Consider the following 27177-nt stretch of genomic DNA (forward strand, 5'->3'; position numbering starts at 1 on the left):
ACTCATGAACATTGTCTTCTGACCGGCACACCAAGACTTGGGTGTGCCCCTCGCCAGTAATAGTAATAAATTCATTTCAAATGTTTTAATAAAACCCAATGTCTTCCAAATTTACAAGCCCTCCACACCCATTATTCAGTTTAAGACATGGCTTATTCTAACTGAAGGTCTATGCGTTTGTAATTGTTGTAATTTTGAGGTAACTTCCCTGCATTTATGCTCCGATGGGTTTATATTTTGCTGAGATAGAGAAGTGGAAGGTTTTGTTCTTCAGTTATATCTGTTTTTGGCAGTTCACATATTGAGAAACTCTGTTTCCTGTGTCTGGATTAAAGAATTTAATGACATTGACTTTTGTGACACTGGCTTTTTCTTTAATGCTTCACCTTCAAGTTTTTATTTTATTTATTTTGGCTATAGGATTAGACCCTATTTTAACTTTTACTTCCAAATAATTGAATATATACTGAGAAAAAGTTAGCATACGCAGTGTTCCTGTGTATATCTCCCATCCAGCTTCTTACAAACATTGCTGGAGTGTTTACTAAAACTAAGAAATTAACATTGGCTTTCTGCCGTTCACACGACTGACCTAGAATTTGCAGAGTAGCCCAGGCTGACCTCATTCAGGATCCTCTTGGCCCTGGCCTCCCGAAAGCTAGACTTGCAAGGGCAAGTCACCGTGCAGATGTTTGATTTCCTAATAACAACCAAAACAGATTTGTGATATTATGATTTCGAAACGACTAAATAATCACTTTAGAAAGTAATCTAATAAACCTGCCTTCTACTAAAGCACAAAGTTCAGCTGCTGCCGCTCGCATGCAAAGTCTAGCCTAGTCCCACCTAGGCCTAGTCATAGAACACTGCTTATGAAGTAGTAGCAAAATGCCATTTGGAGGAATAACCGTCATCTGCAGCTATAGGGTGGGTTATCAGCCAAGCATACCGTGTCTTGCCGTAACATCGGCTTGACCTCAGGTGGTGTCACCCTCTGGCTTTATCTCTGTCGCTGTGTTAGGGATTATAAGCACACTGTGAAGCCGCGTTCACATCAGATGCTTTCGGATAGCGCTAAGCTCGTGGTTCATCCTCAGTGTCATGGATATCAACTTGGTGTTGGGCGGTTTTTGCTTTCAGCTCCTGCATTTGTTCATGAAGATCCAAGCACTAGCCACTGTGCTAAGTGGCTAGTAATTCAGGCCTGGCCCCAAGGGTCGTGCCCCAGAGGCAAACACAGGACGATAAAAATGTGACAGTTCTTATAAAAATTAGTGGCCTTTAGAAACTGACTTCTGGGAAAGCTTTGGTTTTTAAATTCTGGGAATCCCCTGGGCCCCGGGGCTGGCTAACTGTGGGAAGCCCAGTTTCCAGATGCTTGTTCACATGTCCAGTGCGAATCCAAGCCTTGCTCTGGCCTGGCTCGCCCACCCCCAGCCGCTTCAGTGTGGTGTGTTCAGATGTCTTGTCATATCATGGAAGAACAATCTTGTGAGTCATCAGGGGATCGGACAAGTCCAGCCACTCAGAGCCCTTTAATTCCGAGTGTCCTTGATCTGCAGAAGTGGCTCCATAAATCTCCTGAGCGAGTTTCCACAACTTAGCTCTGGGTCTGCAGTAAAATGAAGGCCGCCTCTGTGCCTCACCTTTCCAGATTCTTGCTGCGCTCGTGGGGGTTAAGGTGATAGCCTCAAGAGTCACAGGCTTCAGCTGTCAGTTCCTTCATCATCTCAGACAGTGAGCCCGATTCATTCATTCAGAGAGTAGAACGTGAGCATTTTCATGAGCTCGGAACTATTTTACATGCTGGGATACGACACAGGGTGATCTCCCAGACTAGAGGACCTATGACTAGGTAAGATCCCGTAGTTTAGCTGACAGAGATCTGTACTGTATAGAGGAAAGTGAGGTTTGAAAGAGGGTGAGAGTCGACTGTAGTGTGTGTGTGTGTGTGTGTGTGTGTGTGTGTGTGTGTGTGTGTGTGTATCTGTCTGTCTGTCTGTGCATGCATGAGCGTGCATGCACACATTTTACAGAAGGGTGTTCAGGAAAAGCCTCCCTGAAATGAAGAGACTAACTAGGTTGACAGCCAGGAAAGGGAGGACAGTAAGTCAAAGTTGAAGACACAGAACTATGTTTGAGAGAGAGAGAGAGAGAGAGAGAGAGAGAGAGAGAGAGAGAGAGAGAGAGAGAGAGAGAGAGCGAGAGCACAGGGCAGTAAGAACGCCAGAGTGACTGGACAGCTTGAAGTCAGAGGTAGTGGGTACCAGGGACCTAGGATGTTTTTTTTACATCATATAAAAACCTCCTCTTTTCATGGCTGGAGTGATGTCTCAGTGGTTGAGAGCTGTGACTGCTTTCAGAGGACCCACACTGGGTGTCTACAACCCCCTCTAACTCTAGCTCCAAAGGATCTAAGGCTTCTTCTGGCTTTCACAGGTACCTGTGTGAACCTGGTACACACACATATGAAAATGAATAATTTTTTTAAAGAATGGAATTTTAATGTGTTTGAATTTGTAATGACTATGGGCCTTTTTAACATCTTATCTCATTATCTATCTATCTATCTATCTATCTATCTATCTATCTATCTATCTATCTATCTATCTATCTATCTAATATCAGACTACCCTGTAGTTAGTAGTAGATGGCATCCATCCAAATTGGTTCTATGAGGATTCAAATGTCCCTGCCGTACCATGTAGTAAAACCTGGAATAACTCCATATGGTCAGACTCAGACACTGGAAACAATTGGGTTGATGGGAAAATAGATTTAGGACAGAGCACTAACCAAGGAAGCTTAAACAAAGTCCAGTAAATGCTAAAAGTAACAGTGAGTAAAGAAGTATCGTGAGCTATGCCTGTTGTTGATCTAGGCTCACACTGGGGAAGGTCTGTGTCATCTCACACCATGGGATCCTGTGTCCTTTGAGAAGGAAGTCTTGCTTCTGATGCACCATTTCATAAGAGGCAAAGGGGCTGATCTAGCGCCTAGCCTTGCTAGTTCCCACAGGGAGGCAGCCTATAATGGAAGTCAGTGGTTGGAAGCCACTGAATTGGTCGCCACGTAGGCTACCGTAGATCACTTGGTAAATTTTCAGCCATCCTCCAGCCCCAGGCTGCCTTCTGCTGCCAAGGCTTTCTCTTTAACAATAGCGAGAAAACTTACCTCTGCTTGGAAACATCAGCACGCCGGGAAAAACCTCCTGGGAGCCCGTGTGACCTTATGAGTCGTGTATGAGGCCAGAAACACGGGCAGAGCAGACTGTACGGCTGCCCTCGTTGTTTCTTAGATCTGACCTGCAGCTAGGATCTGCGTCTTTGCTGTTTTTGTTATTCCTGTTAAAATAGATACTCAGGAACTGCAGATACGGTTCGATTGTAGCATACTGGTCTAGAAAACATGCAGCTCGAGGTTTTATTCCTAATACTGCATGTGAAGATATATGGGCGTTTAGCAAGAAATGCCATAACGTTAGTTTAATAGTGTGAAGAGAGGTGTAAATAGTGTATGTTCATAAGTCTAGCACTTGGGAGGCTGGGGCAGAAGGATTGCAAGTTCAAGGCCAGCTTGGGCTATTTATTTAAACTCCAAGGCTATTCTGAGTTATTAATGACTTGATATCTCAAAAATGTGAAGAAAAAAAAACCCATCTATTTAAAAGCCATTGTGAAAAAAAAAATGACATGCACACGGTTAGTGCTGTGTTGGGACTGGAAATGGCTCAGCAGTTCGGAGCACTGGCTGCTCTTCCAGAGGACATTTCAGTTGCCAGCACCCACAATGGCAGCTCATAACTGTCTGGAGTGCCAGTCCCAGGGGATCTCGTGCTCTCTCTTGGTCTCTGCAGGCAGTGTACACACATGGTACACAGACATATAGCCTCACAGACACTCATACACATAACATTAAATAAAAATCATAAAAAGGGGTTGGGGATTTAGCTCAGTGGTAGAGCGCTTGCCTAGGAAGCGCAAGGCCCTGGGTTCGGTCCCCAGCTCCAAAAAAAAAAAAAAAAAAAAAAAAAAATCATAAAAAAAATCGAAATATTTAGATAAAACCCATCGACACATCTTTAACAAGACCCACTTGTTAGGCAAGTTAATGTATTTGACAGTGAGGACTTAGTTTACATTAGATATTTATTCTGAGTTTATCATCACCATTACCATTGTTCTAGAAGATGAGTTAGCGTAGTAAGTCACAAAGCCAAAACCAAGAGGAATGACTGTAAGAGATGAATAAGGAAACAGAGCCAACCACAGTTATCCATGCAACACAGTAAGTCTGTATGTGTAGGTAAGTGAGAAGTTGTTTATTAAAGGAGCCATTGTCAGTCAGCAAACCATGTATTAGTTATTAGATTTAGTCACAGGCTTTGGAGAACTCATATAATGTGAGTCATAGTAACTTTTAAGATAGATAACAGAGAGAAAATATCAAATAGCCAAGGAACTGAAAAGCAGCGAGGGAAGATCTGAAGTCAGACTGATTTGACTATGCAGAACCTTATTTCTACGTAACAAATCAGATGGTAAAGCGGGTCACAGTATGCACTCTGTTGGGGCTTGTCCAAAGGAATTAAAAACACAGGACAGTCAGATGTGGTGGCCCACACCTGTCCCTCCAGCACTTAGGTCGTGCAGGCAAGTTTTTTTTGTTTTTTTGGACCGGGTTTCCAGGACAACCGGTCCTGGAACTAGCTCTGTAGACCAGGCTGGCCTTGAACTCAGAGATCTACCTGTCTCTGCTTCACGTGGTTTTTTGTTTGTTTGTTTCTTATGGTTTTTTGTCTGTTTGTTTGTTTTCCTTTTCCCTTTGAGTTTACCTTCCTTGGTGGGAAGTAGGATTCAATTGGATTTCTGTAGAATTTTATTTGCAAGCTGGGTGTGATACTGTTAGAAGCCCTGTACTTTTTTGATGGCTGTTCCAGGGTACTGACTTTGGTAGTTGCTTTTAAGAGACTAATGGAAATCGGTTTTAAAACAGAATAGGATTTGTAATGGACACAGAGAGACTGCACTTCCCGGGCGGTGTGGTTTCCAGAATAGGGTATGAGCTAGTCAACGTCTGTCAGTGCCTGAGACTTACAGTGTCAGTTTTGGTGAGTCAAAAATGGCTTCTTAGGGATGGGTGGGGCGTTTTAATGGCTAGTGATGGGGACTGACAGCTGCTTATATTTAAAGCACTTATTTACTCTAGTTTGATCTGTTGCCCCGTCCCCACCCCCTTAATAACAGGATTAGTGCCTGTCGCTTACAGGGCTATGAATTTGATGACTAAATGTTCCTCCTCACTGACTTGGGAATTTCTAGACTTTTCTTCTGGGTATGCTTTTAGTCACTTTATAGATCTCTAGCTGGTTTGTTTATGGAGCTTGAGGTGTGAGCACGTGCTCTCTCCTGGAAGCATTCACTGGTGCTGAGACCATTGGCTCTCAGAGCTAGTGGGGACTGAGTTGTCTTCTCATAACTGGTGTTGGATCTCAGAGTTTCCTGTTATGTTCTTTGCCTTGAGTAATTTATTGGCTCCTGAGTCTTGGTAGTTTGATATTTTTAACACTAAAGGGGACTTAAAGGTTTGGGGATAATGTGTCACCGTCACGTCTGGTAGTCCCTTGACCAATTAATTAGTCATCTTTCTGGGGTAGCTGGAGGCCAGCTGGTTGTCTGATGGTGAGGTATTATTGCTCAAAGTCAGGGTGCGCTTTAGTGCCTTCACCCTGGTTTTGAGCTCCTGTGGGAAGAGGATAACAGTGTAAATAGATTCAGAGCACACACCCCCCCCCCCGTCCTCAGGGCTCCCATCTTTCAGGGCAGGGTTGTGTGTTGGATGTTGATGATGGAGAAATTGCCTGTGTGCAGGAACCACATTCTCCAGCAGTCGCACAGAAGCCATCTGCAATGGCCTCTTCCTTCAGGCAGGCACGTCCAGCCTTTAGGCATTGAAACACCGTTGTCAACCATAAGGTTCACATCTGAGGACGCCACAATTAAGTTACAAAAACGATAACCATGCACATAGAGACGTCATAATGTTTTAGGTAAGTTTACATCGTGTTGTGCTTCATTCATTGCTGTCTTGGGACACATGCTTCCTGGCCACACACAGAGTTTGAACTCTATTAGATGAGGATTCAGGTTTACCATGGAGGGCACTGAAGGCTGTCAACAGGCTTGACCTTTGTCACTGACTTGCCAATTCTCCAAGCCCTAGGCATTCGAGACTCATGATCTTACTAATACACTAAGTACATCTGTCTGTCAGCACACGCAAACAGCATCAGAAGGTCCGTGTGTTCATCCTGAATGCTAATTTATTAAAGACTTAACTAACCACAGACTAGAAAAATCTTATCTCTAAGGCCATCATGAAGACGAAGACAAATTACTTTAGGAATTATTTAGTAACCCCATCCCCTCAGGATTTCTCTGTGTAGCACTGACTAACCTGGACCTTATTCTGTAGACCAGGCTGGCCTCAAACTTAGAGATCCACCTGCCTCTGCCTCCCAAATTCTAGGATTAAAGGTGTACATCACTACCACCAGAATTATTTACTTTTTTATATTTTATTTATTTTATTATATATGAGTACACTGTAGCTGTCTTCAGACACACCAGAAGAGGGCATCAGATTCCATTACAGATGGTTGTGAGCCACCATGTGGTTGCTGGGATTTGAACTCAGGACAGTCGGTGCTCTTAACCACTGAGCCATCTCTCCAGCCCCCGAATTATTTACTTTTAATTGGTAAATAGTGGGTTGTTTTGTTCGTTTTTTTGTTCGTTTGGCTCTTTTGCTTTTGTTTATTTCTTCTGACATGGTTTCTCTGGATGCCCTGGCTGTCCTGGAACTCCCTCTGTAGACCAGTCTGGCCTTGAACTCAAGGCGTGTGATACCACCTCCCAGCTTAGAATTATTTACTTTGAATTGGTAAATAGTGTTTTACATAATATCCAATCAAATGAAGTCCTTCATGACCCCAGCTCATGAGCGAATGAGGTTAACTCACTCTGTCTCGCACAGTAACTTCTATTCTACGCTTCCATTTTCTAGTAGCCCTCAGGTTTTGTTATGCACACTGCTTGTCAACTTGGGGGCAGCTGGAGGACAGGGAGAAGGCTGCCTGGCTACTTGAAATAAAGGGGGGTGACTCAGAGCACAGACATGGACTGCTCAGTGGCCTTACTGTCTAGTCAGCCATAGTTACGTCTCTGCCCAGGCACCCCAGCCCCAAGAAAACAACATCTAGATTTAATTGTCAGCATATCTGACTAAGCACTGCTCTGGCACTCTGAGGTTCTCTGTAAATCGTGACTGTATATATACGGCCTGCCCAGTCCAATTCCCCATAGCTGTTTAATCACCGTCCAGTTTTACTATGGCACACCGAATGGTTTTTGGTCACTTTAAGACGACATTTCTAACCCTACATGGATCTATATTATAAGTTCTTTGTAACTTTGTCATTTTTTTTCCCCTTTGTATTGCCTACCAAGAGATTGGACTATTCTAAGAAAATCAGCACTTTAGCTAGTAATTCTTGTAGCTTGGGATTTTTTTTTTTTTCCGCTTTTTTCTTTATTAACTTGAGTATTTCTTATTTACATTTCAAATGATATTCATTTTTTCGGTTTCCAGGCCATCCCTTAACCCCTCGACCTCTCCTTCTACATGGGTGTTCCCCTCCACATCCTCCCCCCATTACCGCCCTCCCCCAACAATCTAGTTCACTGGGGGTTCAGTCTTGGCAGGACCAAGGGCTTCCCCTTCCACTGGTGCTCTTACTAGGATATTCATTGCTACCTATGAGGTCAGAGTCCAGGGTCAGTCCATGTATAGTCTTTAGGTAGTGGCTTAGTCCCTGGAAGCTCTGGTTGCTTGGCATTGTTGTTCATATGGGGTCTCAAGCCCCTTCAAGCTCTTTCAGTCCTTTCTCTGATTCCTTCAATGGGGATCCCGTTCTCAGTTCAGTGGTTTAATGATGGCATTCGCCTATGTATTTGCTGTATTCTGGCTGTGTCTCTCAGGAGAGGTCTACATCTGGTTCCTGTTGGCCTGCACTTCTTTACTCTATCCATCTTATCTAGTTTGGTGGCTGTATATGTATGGGCCACATGTGGGGCAGGCTTAGCTTGGGATTTTTTAAAACCCAACCCAAACCAACCAAACAACATAGGAGCTGTAGAGATGGCTCAGTGGTTAAGGCCTGAGTTCAGTTCCCAGCACCCAGTGTCAGGTGGCTCACCAGAGCCTCCTAGCTCCAGTGCCAAGGGGACCTGACGTCTCTGCGCCTCCATGGGCTCCAGCACAAAGATTCAGATTTGGAAACTAAAGGACACCTTTAAAGGGAAGAGGCTATTGGTCAGAGTTCATTAGCGCTTCAATGAGGCACTTGTGCTTTTGTCTACCTGATGTGCTAGCTTCGTGAGGTTCACATGGAACCAGGACCTCACATGTCGGGTCTGGGGACATTCTGTTATACATGTAAGGCTTAACTGGAACATAATCCACGGGCTGTACAATTTCCTCATCTAAGATCCCCTGCTGGGTGATTTTTATTACTTCCTCACAGACGTATGAATCATCACCTTAATCAATTTTAGAACACTTTCACAAACTGTCCCCCACTAACAAAGCCCTAGTTAGTTCTCCTTTCCCATTTTTCTAAACTCCCCCTCAGCCCTGGGCAAGCACCGTGCTACTTAGAAACTAGAGATTATTTGTTTTGCAGATTTTTACACAGATGTCTGTGTTCTTTCACAGAATGTTTTCAAGGTTTGTGTCCTATATCACCACTTCTTCTATACCTTTTGGACAAATATTCCGTAGCTGAGGTGGGCCACACTGTGTATGATCCCTCATCAAACATTCATATAGAATTTTTTAAGAATTTTAAATAATTGACCTTATGTGTTTGGTCTGCCTATAAGTCTGTGTACCACAGGCATGCCTGATGCCCATGGAGACCAGAAGAGGGCAGAGGCCAGAGGAGTGTGTGGACTCCTTAGGATTGGAGTTACAGATGGTTGTGAACCAGCCTGTGGGTGCTGGAATCGAACCCAGGTACTCTGTAGGAGCAGTGTCCTTAGGTACTGGGCCATCTCTCTAGGCGCTGGTATGGGATTTCTTAATGGCAAAGAATCACTTCATGTTCTGCTCTTCCTGAAGTGCAGACACTTTAGAGAGTAGACCATGCAGATGGCTAGGGGGAAACAACCGTCTGCCTCTACCTGTTAAACACCACTGTGGTGTTTCCTTCAAATACCAAGAGTAATTATTTGGACATTTGGGAATCACCTATGAAATCAAAACACAAAATGCTTTAGTATGTTTTCTTGGTTAGAATCTATAATTTTCCTATAAGAAAAGCGCTAGCTGTATAAAATGTGATCAAGATAATTTTTATATATTTCATTTCCCTGCCCCCCCCCCATTTCCGCATAGGGTACGCCACAGTGTCACTGGGTAGAGTAGCCATGGTTTGTTTGCTTAGCTGAACAGAATGGCTCTGGGTTTAGAGCCCAAATACTCACTTTGCTGTGCTGTAGGACTTACTGTGGTAAATAAACGTATTACTTAACACCCCTGTCCTTCACCAGCAAAACAGGAAGTCATTGACCTTGTGAGTCAGTTGTGCAGATTAAATGAGTTATTATAAAGAAAGTACTTGGCATAGGAGTATATCCATTGATACTAGCTGTAATGTGTAAGTTTGTATGGTAATATACAGGCGTGTTCATACACGGATGAAGGCAGATTACTTTGGTGCTGTGTCTGACTATGTTTGATTCATGACTTGTGTCGCCTTGAATAATTGTGTGCACTTAGTTCTCAGTACCACAAGAGGAAAAGTCACGTGCAGTTTTGTGTGTCGTCTTACCAACCTTCATGTATGAACTCAGTGGTTTGTGTTATAAAACGGAAGCTGGGAAAAGACAGGAACCAGAAATGGCTCGTTAGCAAGAGGGAATGGCCCAGAGGTGATGATCAAGTGATGCATTCTCCTGTGTTCCAGCCTCGCTCTTTTCGTGTGGTAATGATTAATTACTGATCAAAGGAATAGATTCTTAAAAGTATTATGTTCATCATGGGTTGTCAGAATTAATGTTTCCTTTGACTTTCATTAAAAATGTAAGACCGTCCAACATGTACACACCGCAGACCATGGCACGCACACCTTCAGATGTCTTTCGTTGCTTTCTTGCTCCGTAACCACGCAGTATAGATGGATGAGATATGAGATGCAGAGAGTGGTCAGCTCCCACATTGTACGTCATTTGGAAGCTACTGTTCTCTTGCCTCAACCACAGTTGTCTGAACAATTGTACACTATTTCTCCTTGGCTTTGCAAGCCTGAGTTTTACTTGATGTCGCATCATGGGACCAACTCACAGGTGTTTGGGATGAGTATTTGTGGGAGTTCCTTTCCTTTGATGCTGCCTAGGGAAGTTTCCCATACTGCATTGGGAAAGGGCATCAGGAGTGATGTAAAGCTTAGCTCCGCCAGCTTTTAAGTACCACCAAAGGGCTGTCTACCTTTGTCTCATGAGCAAGGAGGCCAGCCTAGTAGCTCCCCACAGTCATGGGGAAGGGGAGCTTCAGTGTCAGGTAGATTAACTTAAACATTTCTTTCTCATGGTTTTGATGTTGGGTCTCTTTGTTGTTGACTTTTACACCAAGAAATTAGAAAAAGACTAATCTGGAGAAGTGGGGGCCAATATTCATTCATATTCTCTCTCTCTCTCTCTCTCTCTCTCTCTCTCTCTCTCTCTCTCTCTTTCTTTCAAAATTAAATGGTCTCAATGAAACTCAAGACGGAAAATACATTATAAGTCAGATTTAGTCGCTTCCCCTTCTAGGGCTTTCATATTTACATGTATTGTTTTCCATGGCTCTCAAGCCAGAGTATAGATTGAATTTCATGCCATATTTTTTTGTAACCTTTATCATAATCATCTTTATGACACTATGCAGTTTTCTTAATTATTTTTATGATTGCTTAATATACCATTTTCATATTGAACAGTTTTCTATTGTCTAACTAATTTCTAATTATTTCTCATAATATAACACTGCATTGAACATATAATGTGCAGCTATTACACTATTGTAGATTATTTTATTGGGTTCTTGAAGTATATTGCCAAATTATTTTCTGAAAGTGAGTAACCAGTTCATCTTAGTGTTTTAACATAACTTTAAACAATGTTGCCAGCCTTCGGTGTGAATGTTTTTCATCAGAAGTATCTACCTAACCACAGCCCTTGTAACCAGGGTATTTAGAACTCTCGTGAGACATGGCTGGACAGGTGGTTCAGGTAGGAGTGCCCGTGCCCACTGCGCTTACAGAGACCCAGGTTTGGCCTCCAGAACCCATCCATGTTGGATCACTTATAACCACCTGGAACTCTAGCACTAGGGGGTCTGAGATGCTCGTGCTCTCTCTCTTTCTCTCTCTCTTTTCTCTCTCTCTCACGCACTCGCACGCACACACACGCACACGGACACACACACCCACCGTGAACGCACCAATAACACCCTAATCGTCATCATTAAAAAGAAATACAGTGAGTGAGGTTATGTTGTTTTCATCCCAATTTCCCAGAGGATTTGTGACTCAATAATTTTTGGAGAGTCTCATTATAAAGATTTAAAGAAGTTGTCCATAAAACGTAGACTTAGGGGGACTGAAGAGATGTCTCATCAGTTAAGAGCACTGGCTGCTTTTCCAGAGGACCTGGATTTGATTCCCAGCACCTACCTGATGGCTCTTAACTCTCTGCAACTCTAGTCCAGGGGTTCTGGTGCCCTGTTCTGGTCTCTGAGCACCAGGCATACACGTGGTGCATAGACTCAGGCAAACACACATGCTCATAAAAAAAAAAAAAAAAAAAAAACTTTAAAAAGACCTAGGCTTTATTTACCACTATTTACAAAAATCTAGACTTTATTTTCTGATATAACCATTAATGAACATCTCAGAAAAACAGTTGTAGGAAAAGGAGCTAACCTGTGGTACAATGGAAATTATCTACTGTAGGAGAGGCCAGGAGGATGTTTGCCCCATGACATTTCATCCCTGTGGTTAAGAGACCTAGCCTTGTTGATTCGTTCATTGAATAATTACTCAAAGCCTGTAATGTAACAGACTTTCCTCCACCTATGAGGGTATAGCAGTAAACAAAATCAAGAAGTTCTGGCCCCCAAATATCCTGTAAGACAGGAAAAATCAATACAGATTCAGCCGTCTAAAGGAAGATTCTGTATGCGTTGTTTTAGACTTGGATTATTTTTGGGGGGCAGGGGAGAATGTTTCAGCCCCTATATATCCAGGGCTGACTTTTATTTTAAATAGACATGTTGTCCATACCCTTCAGAAACAGGAAGTAATCATATAGACTAGTAATTACAGTAATAGTAATGCTCACAGAGTATGGTCAAAGAGAGATAAAGGAAAGGAGACTAATTTTTATTTGAGGGGTTCCTAAATTTCTTTTCCAATGTGGGAAGGACATGATGCCTGTTTACATTCTTGTCATGGAGCTGAGCTACATTGCTATCCATGGCTACTGTGGACTAAAAGTACCTTCATTGTCTAAATGCCTAAGTTTAACTTAAGTCAAATCTACTCAGAGTCACCTATCTCTCCGTGCTTTCTCATGAGTATGTGATTTTTATGGGGCCTCTCTAGGTTACTGGAGCTTCCTAAAACATTTCCATTATGGATAGGAAGCACAATTGGAATAAGAATCTTTTTTAAAAATACCCTTGAAAAGGTTTTTTTGTTTGTTTGTTTGTTTATTTTTTTTAGAGTTATAGGAAAGCATGGGAACCCAGGAAATTGATTAGTAGTCTGGAGACGAGTCACTCCAGTGGTTCACCTCTGGGTTACCTAAGACCATTGGAAAAACACGGGATGTTTACCATACAGTTCATAACAGTAGCAGAATTACAGTTATGAAGTAGCAACGTAAATAATTCTATGGTTGGGGGTCACCACAACACGAGGAAGTATGTTAAAGGGTCACAGCTTTAGGAAAGTTGAGAGGCACCAGGGGGATGTGTGGTTCTGTCTCTCTGTCCTGGACATCATCAGCTATTAAAGAAGTTTTAACATCTGTAGGACGTGATAGGAATCAAGTGGATCCCATAATATAATTTTAGGAGATTAATTTTACTTTTCAAACATTGCCTCAGACTGAATCAAAGGAACGGTGCTGGTAATAATGCTGCCTGAGGACTATAGTCAGATGTCGCCTGTCGATGCTAGAGGCAGAAGGACTGATTAGCAGTGCTGCAGAAGGCATTAACCTGGTCTTTGCCGAGCAAGTGTCATATGTAAGCAGGATCGTCACCAAGAAGGCAAGGACAGACCCATTGTTCTTTCTCTGAGAGGAGCTGGAGGTATAAGGACGGGTGACATATCTCCCTGGGATCTTTCTGTCCCTACACACAGCTCAGAAAGTAACTCTGCGTTGCCTTTTCCTTAGACAGCTGAGTGCTCCTGACTTAGCGTGAAGTTCATGAACTAGGGAAAGTAGTTAGACACAGACGTCCGTATCTTTCCACTCGGTGAGTCTTATTACCTTTAACTGCCTGCTTAAAGTCACGCTTTGATTTTTCACCTTCACAATGCACAGTGCCACTGCCAGGCTCAGCAAATGAAGCAGATTTACTTAAGGCAAGCGTAAGTCGATATGCACCCCAGGTCCTTGACCGCGCTTACCCACAGGACAGGCAGTGTCTTTCAGAAATCCTATTACGAGATTTTATGTGCAGGTGCGGTGAGCGCAAGGCTGAAAGCCTCCATGTTTTATTCCTCCCGACTTCATCACGCCTGCTCACCCTATTGAAAACTGCCAAACGCTGCACATCAGTTCTTTCATTCTTTTGCTACTACTCTGTGAAAATAAAAGCGTCTTGGGGGATTGAGTGATGCTGTATGTCCTTGGAGGGGGCTTTGGGAGGATCTGCGTACACAATTCTTTGTCTTTAATACTAGAGGCTTTTGTGTAAGGCAGATGGACAAGAACCAAATTAAGCCCTCGTGGGTAGGCTAGTATTGCCACCTGAGAGCCCGAGTCACACACGTTCCCGTGTAGCGTAACCTCTGAGATGGACATGTGCATTGTGTTTTTGGGATGTACCCAGGGGCGGTTGGGATGGTCAAAACTAGAACAGAGCTGTGGAACTATCAGACCGTCTTGGAAACGGCTTGTTTAAGCCAGGAAATAAGGGCTGTTGCTCACGTTAAAATAAAATTTAAAGAAAGTTGCAAATTACCCCAACAGCCCAGGATCTATGCCGTCGAAAGGCTGTATCAAAGCTAGCTAGCATTACCGTTCATAGGCATTACTGGGTTTTCATTGTGATCTGGGAAAGGCTGCAGCTGCAGATAGGTGCTGTAAAGGTTTAAGCAGCAGACAGGATGGGTGACCTGTGTGCGTGCTTGTCATTACCGGCTGCAGGTTCTGTGCCGCCCTAGCCTACCCAGCCCCATGCTCCTTATCGCTGACCCATGCGCACGTAAGCATGCACTGATGACTGCTATGTGGATAACCCAGATTCTGCTTCAGTTCCAAAGTTTTGGTGCTTTGTTATAGGTGATGGATGTTTGAACACCTCCTGGCTATGACTTGTCTTGTATTTGCTTGCAGGCCTAACTCCCCTGGCACACCTCATCCTCTGGGCTGGTTGGCATTCGCTGCGGAAGAAAACAGCTCCCTGGCTTAGTTCCAGGTTGTAGCAACCCTTGATATATGTGACCAGCCAGTGCGTAACTCAGGGTTAATAGGTATCTCACCAGTGATATATACATGGAAATACTGTTCAAGAGGCTTGGTAAATACGGTCCTTTGCTACAGGTTAAGAAAACAGAAGCTAATTTTCCCTCATTTCTAGTACCTCTTCCTAAATGAAACAAAAACCTATAAGCATATAAAAAAAAACCTGAGAGATAGCCAACTTAGTGTTTCTATTTGTTTTCCACTAAACATTTGTGAGTGGAAATAAAATTCCTGCTTGGCAGTGGATGCCTCTCTGTCAGCCCGCAAGAATTTTTAGTGTGTTTGGAGGCACATGACACATTCTGTTTTAGGCACTGAAGGATCATTTAGGGTTTGCGGCAGCGTGTAAGCTGCAGAAGTTAACCAGGTGATTCCATCAGGGCTCAGACCCCTTCCCCAGAGCGGCTCTGGCTGTGGTTCCGCTGCAGTGCATACACCTCTCTATGTTGGCACTTTTTGCTGTGTCACGGTGCTCGGTTTATGTCTTTCCCACTAACCTAGAGCTCAGTAAGGGCAGAAGGTGTCTAACGTCTCGGAATCACAGACTTTGCCTAGTGCTCGGTGCTTATTGAAGAACCATCAGAATGTGGAGGATATTATTATCACATGGTCAAACAAAGGTTAGCTGACCTTTTGATGTTATATTTGCTATTTGGAACCATGCTTATAGAAACATGGCCTTTTATAAAGGGAGATTCAGAGCCTGGCATGATATGTTATCACATTGCTATAGGGATCTTTCGGGAAGCTTTTTATGTCTGTCCTAATTAGGGTAAAGTTTACACACAGTAGACACAATACAAACATGACAGAGGACGTTTGGTCTGTCTTTAGCTGTTACCTGGGCCTTTTTCATGTGGAGAGTTTACCATTCTTTCTCCATATTTGAGACCTAGTTGGCGCTTTTAAATCCAGATCTTTGCCTTTGCCAATCTAATCTTTTTATAGCTTCTTAGTCCTTTTTGCTCTGCCTAATTTTATGAAGTAGATTCCTATCTACCAGTCCTCTCCCTTGGCCGGGTCCTGCCCTGTTGCACCTCGTGCTCTCCAGGCACCTCTGACTCTAACTAGTTAACTGAGCTAACTAGTTAACCGAGCTAACTAGTTACAGCTCAGCACTTGCCAACATTTCTGTGTGTTGGGGTTAGCTACAAATAAGTTCACTGAATACATTTCTCTAGGAACTAATATTGAGTTAGAACTGCGTGCAGGTTGATGTCCTAAAGAAAGGTCACAGTTTTCAAAGAGCTCATCGGCTTCTTGGGAGGCCACTGGTTCAGCTCTTAGAGTTTGGTGAATGTAGGGTCAGTCTGACAGTTGTTGATAACTTGGATATTTATAAGAGGTATTGTTGAAACTAACAAGTTAGATCCCCATGCAGTGTACAGTGTAGGAACGTAAAGATGCCGAGTCTTGTCCTTGCCTAGTTTTCAGAGTACGGGAACATAAATAATATGATGAATGACACCTGTGGTCTGGCATAGAAGAACACAAACACATTTTTATGTAGTGTGCATGTGTGTGTATGTGTGTACATGTGTGTGTGCACGTGTGTGTGTGCGTGTGTGTATGTTTGTGTGCGTGTGTGTATGTGTGTGTATGTGTGTGTGTGCATGTGTATGTCTGTGTGTGTGCATGTGTGTGTGTGCATGTGTGCACGCGTGTGCACACTTGCATGCTATATTTGTCTTATTTGTCATAAATTTCTGATTCCTTAGATCTGCGCTTCAATTTCTTTTATTATTTTCGGAAGCTTTTCGGTTACTGTATCTTCTCACATTTTCTCTGTTTCCTCCCATCCTCCTTTTGGTCCCTGCTTGTGTATGTTAGATCATGTCATCTTTGTCAGACCCTTTCAATAGCGTGCTTCTGGTTCTGAGCTGGAATTCCTTCCTGTGTGTGTTGGGTACCTTGACGTTGCTCATTGCTTCCTTGGCCATGTTTACTTACACGGACACACCCGGCTGTGCTTATTTTAGATTTTTTTTTAAGCGTCCAGCGTTTCCTGGAGAATTTCTTTGTATTGTTATCTCTCTGCTAGAGTTTGAGAACTCAGGTTTCAGCAAAGCTTCCCCTCAGCCTTCATTTCTTTTCCCAAATAATAGAAAAGGGGAGACTGTACAATACCAACAGGGATGTTTTGAGGATTGAAAGAGTTTGTGGGTACAGTAGGAGTCTGCTGAGACCTTTCCTCTCTCCCTCCCGGTCTCAGTCACTCATTAAAGGCTGACTCCACATGGGTACTTGGTTCTATTTAGTTCCCAAACGGTAAGATTTTTGTGAGAGGAGAAAGACCTAACATTTATCGACAGTCTATATTAATCTTCTGTAGAATCTGATGAAAGAATAAAACTCACGTTTTAAAAGTGCGCCCGCAGCACATTTTCTGGGTCTGTATGAGATGTTAATTGGAAGAAACAGATAGCATTAAATCCAGTTGTCACTTGGTTACATCTGTTTAAAAAATCATTAAAATTTTTCAACTGTTGGGCTTCTTGGCTCGCTTGAGAAATTTCATGGCTCATAATATGCCTCACTCAGTTTCTCTGCACTTAGAGGATGTTAACGTTATCGGCCTGGTTTCTGAGTGTTTGCCATGTGAAGAATTGCTAATGCTACTTACTGACTGCTAATAGGAGGATTTAGCAGTCTTATTGGAGTTGACTTTGGAGTCGCGGACTGGGAATTGAAGTCCTGGCCTCACAACTCTGAACAAGCAACCTTGGGCGGCTTATTTAATTCTGGAGCCCGAGTTTGTTCGTCTTTGGAGCAAGGATGGTACCTGCATCAGCAAGACAAGTGTGTGTAAAGCCTGAGGGATAGGAATTCCTGCTTAATGAGAAACCCATCATTGACAGCATTAGAAACGGCAGCCAGAATGAAATATGCTGCCATTAGACCAATATTTTGATATAACTAAAGGGGAAAGAGAGTTTAATATTCTTACACCTTTTATAGAAAAAAGGTCACATTATAAACAAAGACTTTAACAATCAGGAGGTGTTAAACTGAAAAGCGAGTATTGATGTGTAATAAAAATAACCCAGTGCTTTTGAGTGACAGATGAAGCCTGCTCTCTTCTTCGGGGATGTCTCCTTTGTCACAGTGTGTGTGTATGACCCAGCCGCCCTTTTTTGTTTCCACTCTCCCTGGATTGTGTCGCCAGTTTTTTCTTTGTAACTCCCATCCTTCCTTCTTCTGTTCAGCGGAGACTTGTAACGTGTTTGGCACAGCAGTGGCTCTCCACCACTGGCACTGTTGCAGTGCTGAGTCTTTGTATGTGTCTTGTCGTAGTGAAGCTTTTGTGTTCTAGATGGAAACTTTAGCAGTAACGACTGGAATGTTGCTCTGAAATGCTTGCCGATGAAGCAGCTACATCAGTCTGAGGCTCTGACCCTCCTCTGCTCTGTGTTTAAGACAAACAAATAATAGCGTTTTCCAGTAGAGCTCCTGCTTTGTAAATTACTATGGAGTAAATATAATGAATTTCAGAGGTCTCCAAATTCTGTGTCCATGGGAATTTTCCTGTGGTCGGCACCATTCAAGACTGAAGTTATTTAATACAAAGAAACATTCTTTAGTCACACAGTGAGCAAGTGTCTTCCCAAGAACAGACCACAGTTCAGGCATCTGACAACATAAGAAGAACATTGTTACTTTAGTTGCTTTTCTTGTGGTCCTAAAAGTTTGGGCAAAAGTACAAGCACGATCTTAGATTTGTAGACTTGGAGGTAACCTAAGAGATCCAGTTCCTCTCTTTCCCTGCCACTCAAGGAGATGGAGCCATTTATCTGAATCAACTAGTTAATGACAGAGTCTGGGGAGAGGAATCTCCATCTGCTAATGTCACAACGCTGCACTGCTCTGGAGGAAACTGCCTACTCATCTTGGGCCCCACCCTAGTTAGAGTCCTTGGGTGAGGGTTTTTTTCCATGACTAACTAGTGTTCTTTTGTTTTCCGGTGTGGGTGTCTGAGAACAAGCTAACAGTATTTTTGTTGTAACAGTTGAACAGTATAAGGCATAAGGAGATATTTGTCTTTAGTGCTTTAGGAGTCAGAAAGAAACCGTTGTAGCTCAGGTTCCCTGCCGTCCTTGTTTCGGGCAGTTATTATTATTTATGTAGTTGTATATGGCGTATAATGTGTGTGGTGTTTGTGTGCATGTGAAGGTCAGCAAGTAACATCTGGTGTCTTCCTTAATCACTCTTGACAATAGACACACACACACACACACACACACACACACACACACACACACAGCCCTTCCTTTTATGTGCACATGCTACATACAGTATGCATTAGAGGTCTGAGAACAACTTGAGGGACTCAGTTCTCTTCTCACATGAGGATCCTGGGGGTTGAATTGAGTTCTGCATATGTTGTACCAGGAGCCTTTGTCCATGGGGCCCGCCATCTTCTTTTTGGAGAGATAGTCTCACACTGAATCTGAAACTCCCCAATTCAACAAGGCTTGCTGGGCAAGTGCCATAGATCCTCTCGTCTTGGTCTGTCTGCCCCCACTAGGGTTACAGATGCACCCCAGCACACCCGGCTTTTTTACACCTGTGCTCACAATCAAACTCAGGTCCTCATGTTTGCACACAACACTTCACTAAATGACCCTTCTTCCCATCTCAGAGGCGGCTACTTTCTTTAAAAGATTTGTTCATTTTATGTATGTGAGTACCTGCATGTATGTATCTGTGCTATGTATGTGCCCATGGAAGTCAGAAGAAGGCGTTGACTGCTTTGGAACTAGAGTTACGGATGGTTGTAAGCGACCACATGGGTGCTGGGAATTGAACTCAGGTCCTTGTAGGCAGCTATTTTAATGTTGAGCTTTTTAACCTTGAACTCTGAATTCTTAAGAAAATCATGGAAATACATGTGTATATTTTAAGCGGAGAATCTGGAGTGTTCATCTAAGGATATTTAGTTGAAAGCTGTTGTTTAGATGGGGGACTAAGCTTGGTTATAATCTTAGTCCTATTACGCTAGAGCACTCACCTGTCTCCATTGCCTTCTGCTAGCTCCTTCCCGCTGACAGCTTTTCCAGGGTTGCTCATGTGGAACCACTAAAGGCCTCCACGTCTCCATGTACTTCTTACAGGAGCTCCCCCTGCCCCTCTTTTGAGATTACAATATAACCTTTTCCCTTTTGTCTCTACAAACCCTCCCATACACCCATCCCTGACGTTCTTCAAGTTCATGTTCTACTCTTTCCCAGTAGTTGCTGTTGCATGCTTATGTACATCCATGCATTGTTAAGTATGCCCTACTTAGTCCACATACTGTCGCTTGCATGTATGTTTTCAAGGCTGACGGTTGGCCCTGCACAGTCGATTGGTGTGCTGTCTCCTGGGGGAGACCATCCCTCCTGCTCCCAGCTTTCCACAGTTGCCTGTGGTTCCTGTGTGAGGCCTCCTGGCTTTTTGGAGGCTGCCTTCTCCATCTCTCCCCTGCTCCATTTTCAGGACAGGGTATGAGATTTAGGGATGTTTGCTCCTTGCAGAGTGATTGTTAGTTCCCCTGCAGTTTGATTGAAAAGGATGTGAGAGCTGACCTAAAACTGATGCACTAAGAAAAAAAAAATTGAATTGGAATTCCAGTCAATACTTTGCACATTAACTTTGAGAATATCTCTATTCTCTACTAGGAACCTTTCTGTTTGAACTAGAAACATTTGCATTTTCTAGGAACACAGTGAAAAAATCCAAGGAGGTTGGTTTAGGAGTTGCTCAGGTCTGTCCAGAAAATAAAAGAATATTTCCTTCTTAAATTGTATTTAACTTAGACAAATCTACCTCTTATGAAGAGTTTATTTGATGGGCTTCCTTCCCAAAAGCAAAGCTCACACAAATGGGAGAGCGTGTTCATTTGGTTTTTCCTTTCAGGAAGCCCCCGTTGAGAACATACAAAGGTTTAGGCATTATCTCAACCGATGGGAAAAGAGCCCGGCCTGGTCTTTCGCTAGGCTCGCAGTGTGCTCCAGACTCAGTCTACCTAAGGATAACAGTCAGGACTGGGCATGCAGCTCAGCTGCCTTCAGTTCGGATCTCTAGCATCATATAGATCAGCTGTAATTCTAATACTCAAGGTATAGATATAGAAGCAGGAGGGTTAGGAGTCCAAGGTCATCCTCGGCTACATAAGGAGTTCAAGACCAACCTGGGCTATATTAGACATTGTCTTTTTTTTTTTTTTTTTTTTTTTTAAGGAATAGAAAAGAATCACAACTCAGCGTGCTAAATGTTTCTGTGGAGTACCACAAAAACTCTCCATGTTAGTCCCAGGTCTGCAGGGGAGAAGTGGGACCAGAGCCACTGCAAAGGCCATAGAAGCCAGGGTTAACTTCACAAAGACATTGTCCAGCAAAGAAAAAGGGATCTGGGTAGAAACGGTGTGTTTGTACCTTTCCAGTTCTAACTAGAATTGGCACTTACCGCGTTCTCTTACTTTGTATTTTGGTAGAGCTCCAAGCGAGAATGGAAGCCGTTGGAGGACCGTAGCTGCACAGACATACCATGGCTGCTGCTCTTCATTCTGTTCTGCGTTGGGATGGTAAGCACGCTCACACTAGCCTCACCTCAGCTCTGGCTGCAGGGGAAAGACGGGGAAGTGAGACCTTCCAGTGTGTCTATGTGTGTGTATGTATCTCACGCCTTCCCCACCGGAGGGCCTACGTACCATGGAGGGGGGTTATTTCCCCTTTTAATACAGTTCTGTGGTACTTGGTATCCTTCTGCTCTTTTGCTTTCTTTAATTTGTATGAAAACTGAGGATAAAAATGAAGAAGCCAGTGGGAGTCTTAGCTCCTTCACCCAATCCTTTGTGGGAGCCAGGTCGGTGCTGTATGTGTCTTTGAAATCTGACCTTGAAGGACCCTTGAGAATCCTGAGTACCAAGTCCTGCAGTCACACAAGCCTCGTGGCTATCTTAGGGCCAGTTCCTTCTTTTCCAAGGGACCTGACATTCCTTTAGAATGTTGGCTATCTGATGTCCACCACACTTTGACTTCTCACAGTTTTGAGTTCTTCCTCCAGGGGAGGAGTCTGCCCAGTGCTCTGTCCCCTGTGTCAGGTCTAGGCCTCAGCCAATCCAGTATGGCGAGTGGCATCTCTCTGATGGCTGTCATGACATCCGCCAATTCCGTACTCGGTAGAGGAGATGAGAATGGGAACCTGTGCAGGGTGCTGGGTGTATGGCACACCTACCCTGCCTTGCCGGAATTCACCATCCACGGATGTGGTTGCTGCCAGGGTGCTAGGCTCCAAGATAATAGACATACAGCTGCTCTAGCACTGACTGCGGTCTGGAGCTTCGAAGGGCTTAGGAATACTCACCTGGCCGTCACCCCCAGTTTATAGTAAAGCCTGAAACCTAAAGGGGAAGCTGAGAGAGCCATCCTTCAGCATGGCAGCGAGTGGAAGAGCCGCTTGCCCGGCTCTGCGCTTGGTCAGGGCTTTCTATCACCTTTCTCTCTTCAGGGAGACTGCGAAGGCATCATTCTCCATCCCAGAGTCTCCAACTCACATGGCAATCGCACTGTCTCCAGCAGCTCAGGTCTTATAAGTTGGATTTTTAGCCCCATCTTCCTGCCCTTTCTATACAAGTTCCTTCTGGAAGTATTGCTTTTCGTCTGTAATAAACGTCTTCAGGATTCCTTGTCTCTCTAGATACCATCCTGTAAGCTAGTAGCTGTAGTCATGGTTCAACCCCCCTCCCCCACAGAGGAAAAGAAAACAGTGCATCTGAGTGAGATGTGATAAGCTCAGGGAAATAAGCTTAAACAAGTCAGTATTTGTTTTAAGGATAAAAGTACGCTTTCCTCACATTTATGACACATAGGAAAGGTCAAAATGCTAACTCTGGCCTTAAGAGCTATTGTTCAAGAGTTTGCTTACCTTAGTGGAATGACATCAGATATTCAACGTATGTGAATATTCACGAAGAACCTGGAAAGACTCTGCCAAATAAAACCAGCCTACAGCTTCTCCACACCCATTGTAACCCCAGGACAAATAGCAACTGACCTTCAGAATTTTGTTTGTAAAAACATGTGCCACGCCACCCAAGGTGCTTTTAATCTTCTTTGCTCAAATAGCCCAGGAAAGTGTCATCATTAATGTTAATAGACTGATTTGGGAGTTACTTGAGCGTTAGGAGCTGTTTACCGGAATGTTTTAATGCAATGGTAATTAATATAATGTCGATTTCATCGCGATGGTAATTAAGACCCACTGTGTGTGCTTTTTAAATACAGGCACAGCATTATTTGTTTTGGAGCGAACCTTTAAATAGGTTACTTTCTCATGGAATTGAGCTGATGTCAAGTCATGACGAGATAGAAGCAATCAAAAAGTTCCGCTGCCCATCTCACAAGCACAGCTCACAGCTTTGCTTCTGGTTCTGGGTTTTCACACACACACACACACACACACACACACACACACACACACACACACACATATACATACACATACACACATATATATACACACACATCTATATACATATATATATATGCATGCATACATACACACACACATATATATGTATATATATACATATATATATGTATATATATACATATATATATATATGGTTTTTCATTCACCCATCCTGTTTGCATTTCATTCCATAGTGAACCATATTCCAAATGCTCAGGGTTCAATATGTTACCCATTTCAAAAATTTGACTGCAATTGAGAAGGCTCAGTGGACTAAGGAGCCCTTTCCCAAGCCTGGTGAATGAATATGGTCTGTAGGCCTCATGTGGTGGAAGAGAGAATTGGTTGTCTCAAGCTGTCCTGTGACCTTCCTGTGCATGTATGCAGCATGCAGAAAGAAATATAAACATTTAACATTGGAATATTAGTGCATATAATGTGATGAAGTATCTTGGGGATGGAGCCCGAGTCTAAGCGTAGATCCTTCGTGTTTCATATGCACCTTACAGCTATACCGGACGGCAGATTTTTGATTGCAGTTCATCACAGGGGATGACACACGAAATTTTCCACATGTGGCCCATGCTCATGCTCAGAAAGCTCCAGATGTTGATGCATTTTAGACTTTTCAGGGTTTCAGATGGGTAACATGTAATCTGAATTCATTTTTACTCTTTTAATTTTTCGAACAATGTTCTTCACTAGTGTTAAAAGAATTCTTCATTAATTAATTTATTTTATTTATGTGTGCTTTTCTTCCATGTATTTTGGGTACCACACATGTGCCTGGTGCTGGCAGAAATCAGAAGAGAGTGTCAGGTCTCCTAGAGCTGGAGTTACAGATGGTTGTGAGCTCCCATGTGGGTGTTGGGAGTTGAACCTAGGTCCTCTGCAAGAGTAACAAATGCTTTTCAACCACCAGGGCCATCATTCCGGCCCCAGCTGGGATTTTAAGACAAACATTCAACAAACATTTGTTCAACATTGTTAATCTCTGTAAGTCTCTGAATTGTCCAATGAGATAGAGTTCATAACCATGTATCCACAAGGTATAGTGATATTAAATATTAGCCTATCTAGTAAGTGGCTGTCTTAGTTAGGGTCTTATTGCTGTGAATAAACACTATGGCCAATGTAAGTTTTATAAAGGACAACATTTAATTGGGGCTGGCTGACAGGGTCAGAGGCTCAGTCCATTATCATCAAGGCTCTGGGAGCATGGCAGCACCCAGGCAGGCATGGTGCAGGAGGAGCTGAGTTCTACATCTTCACCCGAAGGAAGTCAGGAACACCTCAGCATTCTAGGAGGAACTAGGAGGAGGATCTTCAAGCCCACCCCACAATGACACACTTCCTCCAACAAGGCCACATCTAATAATGCCACTCCTTGGGCTAAGCATATGCAGACCATCACAGTGGCAAAGATAGGAACTTTTCCATATTCTTTTCAGCAACTGGCCCTGCTTTCTCCTTTAATAGCCCATTCCCTAGTTAGCTTGTAGCCTGGTGTTCAGACCTTAGCTTTCTCTCCCTTACCGCCCAATACATAGTGTCTTCTTGGATATTTTAAGACCTTGTTCCCTTTCACCCACCCTCATTACTAATCTTATATTTTCATGTGCCCATCTCCTTGTCACAATTTACTTTTTGTTCTGTAGTTACAAGGTTTTATTGCTTGAATTTTCAAGAACTTACAGTGTTTTTCAAAGTATATTGTTATCAGTCTTACTGAGCTGCCATCATTCATGCTTGAGTTTAATTTGGGGGCAGGGAAGAAGGAGCATAAAATCTTATTGACAGGCAGGGCTTTAATTCATAATCTTCTAGCCATAGCTTCCTACATGCTGGGTTTACAGGCATGTGCTGCTGTGTCTGCTCCCTGTTGGCCTGGAACTTGGAATCCTGCTTCTGCTAAGGGCTGTTACCATCATATCTGGCATAACACTGCACTTCCAAATTCCTGTGTTTCATTCAATCAAGTAGTTCTCAATTCTCCCTGGACATGAGTCATCTGGAAGTTTTATTTAGAGATCTCACTTCTCAGCACCCATTAGTGATTGTGTCATGATCTCTTGGGTGCTGATGATCAGCCGAGGTGGGGACTCTGCTCAGTGCTCTGACTAGTCACAGAAAGAAGGAGCTGTGGAGTTTAGTGTTCAAGGTGGCTTGGAAGGTGGAAGACACTGTACGGAGACTAGGACAGCAGCCCAAATAAGTGGCGAGAAACTCAAAACATAGTGCTTTTAAAAAAGGAGAAAAAGAAAAGAGAGGAAAGAAGCAGGGCCGTAACAGTAACAATAGGATCAGTAACTTTTACCAATGGGAACATTTACCAGTTGTTACTGTGTCCGTAGGATTGGTAACTTTTACCAATGGTAGCATTACCTGTGGTAAGTAGAATCAGTAATTTTTACCAGTGGTAACTTTTACCAGTTGTTCTCAGTAACTTTTACGAATGGTAGCGTTTACCAGTGGTTACCCTGGTAAGCAGGAATGGGAACATTTACCAGTGGTTACCATGTGCAGCAGTAGGAGTCAAGTCAGTGTGACTCTGGGGCTTTTCCTCTAGTGATTCTGGGTAGAGCCTTTCAGTTTACAGCCTAACCCATTTCTCTTAGATTCCCTATCACGAGTCTCTTAGTACGGTTCACCAGGAGCAGGCACCTAATTTTATGCTTCCCAAACCATTCCTTGGTAAAAATGACTTGGTTCAGCTAAAGGGCCTGGCCCTTTTGTGGAAATACGTATGAAAAGAGAGACTAGAGACGGGAGATGAGTTTACCACAAAGAGGCAGGAACAAGAGGAGTGTTGTCCACAGTGCAAATGAGTCATCTCTGCATACTGTGAGGTAGGCATGGTTGGGGTTGGACATATAGAAACACATTTCTTTCATACATAGAACTGTACACTCTATTGATCACATTTCACATTTTACTGATTAAGGAAACCAAGACAAAGCTATATTCAATAAGTGATGTAAGATTTTACAGTGGCAGCCTTGGTCCCAGGAGGAAGAAGGTCTCGGTAGAATCACTTTGTTGCCTGGAGCCAACAGGAGATGTTTTTGTCTAGGACATGAGCTTTGGAACAGAGTTATTTTCCAGCTGGTGTCCGACTGACTGAACAGCTTGGGCGATACTTCTCTCTTGACATGGACTTAGGAAGCTAGGGTGAGGGGGAAACATGCAAGAAAGAGAACAAAGAACCCTTACTTCAAGTTTCCACATGCAGCCTACAGACAGTGTTGCTCTAGATGGAGACAGGTTGTGCAGAAAAACATGGTGACTGGGGAAATGTGGAAGGAGAACGTAGTTTTGGGACATGGAAAATTTCCGAAGAATACACCATCTTGAAAGCATGGTTGGAGTTTTGGAGACAGGTCTGAGTCTGAGCTGGATTTAGGAGCTGCTGTATAGATGCCACTTTAGGGACCTTTTTCATTCTCCAGCCTTAGTGTAGTTCCAGGGCATGCAGTGTCCACCAGGCATATTAACTGTGGGTGAGCATGTGTGAGAGTCAGTGCAGTGCTGAAGTTACCTGTTTGATGATCTGTCCTTTGCCAGGATCACAGAGTAAAAGACAGCCTGTAGAAAATTACCAGGGGGATTTTGGCCCAGGTGACTACCAGTTCTTATTAAGTTCATTTCTTATCCATTCTTTTTAAGAATAGTGGTAAAAAAAAAAGGCATGTAGCATATAATTTACAATTTAGTTTTGTTTTTTTTTAACTTTTGGGACAGGGTCTACTGTGTAGTTCAGGCTGGCCTTATCTTCCACAGTCTTAAAGTATACAGTTCAGCTAAATACATTTTTAATCTACCCCTCCCCCAACATTGTAGTAAAGCAAACGAATTCTATATTCTCACTGCAGTTAGACCTTTAAGTTCCTCCCTTTCCCCCTCGCCCACCTTTCTGTAGAATTTGGGA

The 27177-nt window shown here is 43.2% G+C and overlaps 1 protein-coding gene across 1 annotated transcript in view; it reads left to right on the forward strand.

Annotated features, from left to right (window-relative positions):
- Window positions 1–27177, forward strand: part of Slc44a1 (solute carrier family 44 member 1) — a 126785-nt gene that overhangs the window by 22194 nt on the left and 77414 nt on the right. The window contains exon 2 of the mRNA XM_032903954.1: window positions 21271–21360. Coding sequence (XP_032759845.1) covers window positions 21271–21360 — 90 coding nt within the window. The remainder of the gene's footprint in view (window positions 1–21270; window positions 21361–27177) is intronic.

This window comes from Rattus rattus, chromosome 1 (assembly GCF_011064425.1).
Source record: "Rattus rattus isolate New Zealand chromosome 1, Rrattus_CSIRO_v1, whole genome shotgun sequence".
Taxonomy (NCBI): domain Eukaryota; kingdom Metazoa; phylum Chordata; class Mammalia; order Rodentia; family Muridae; genus Rattus; species Rattus rattus.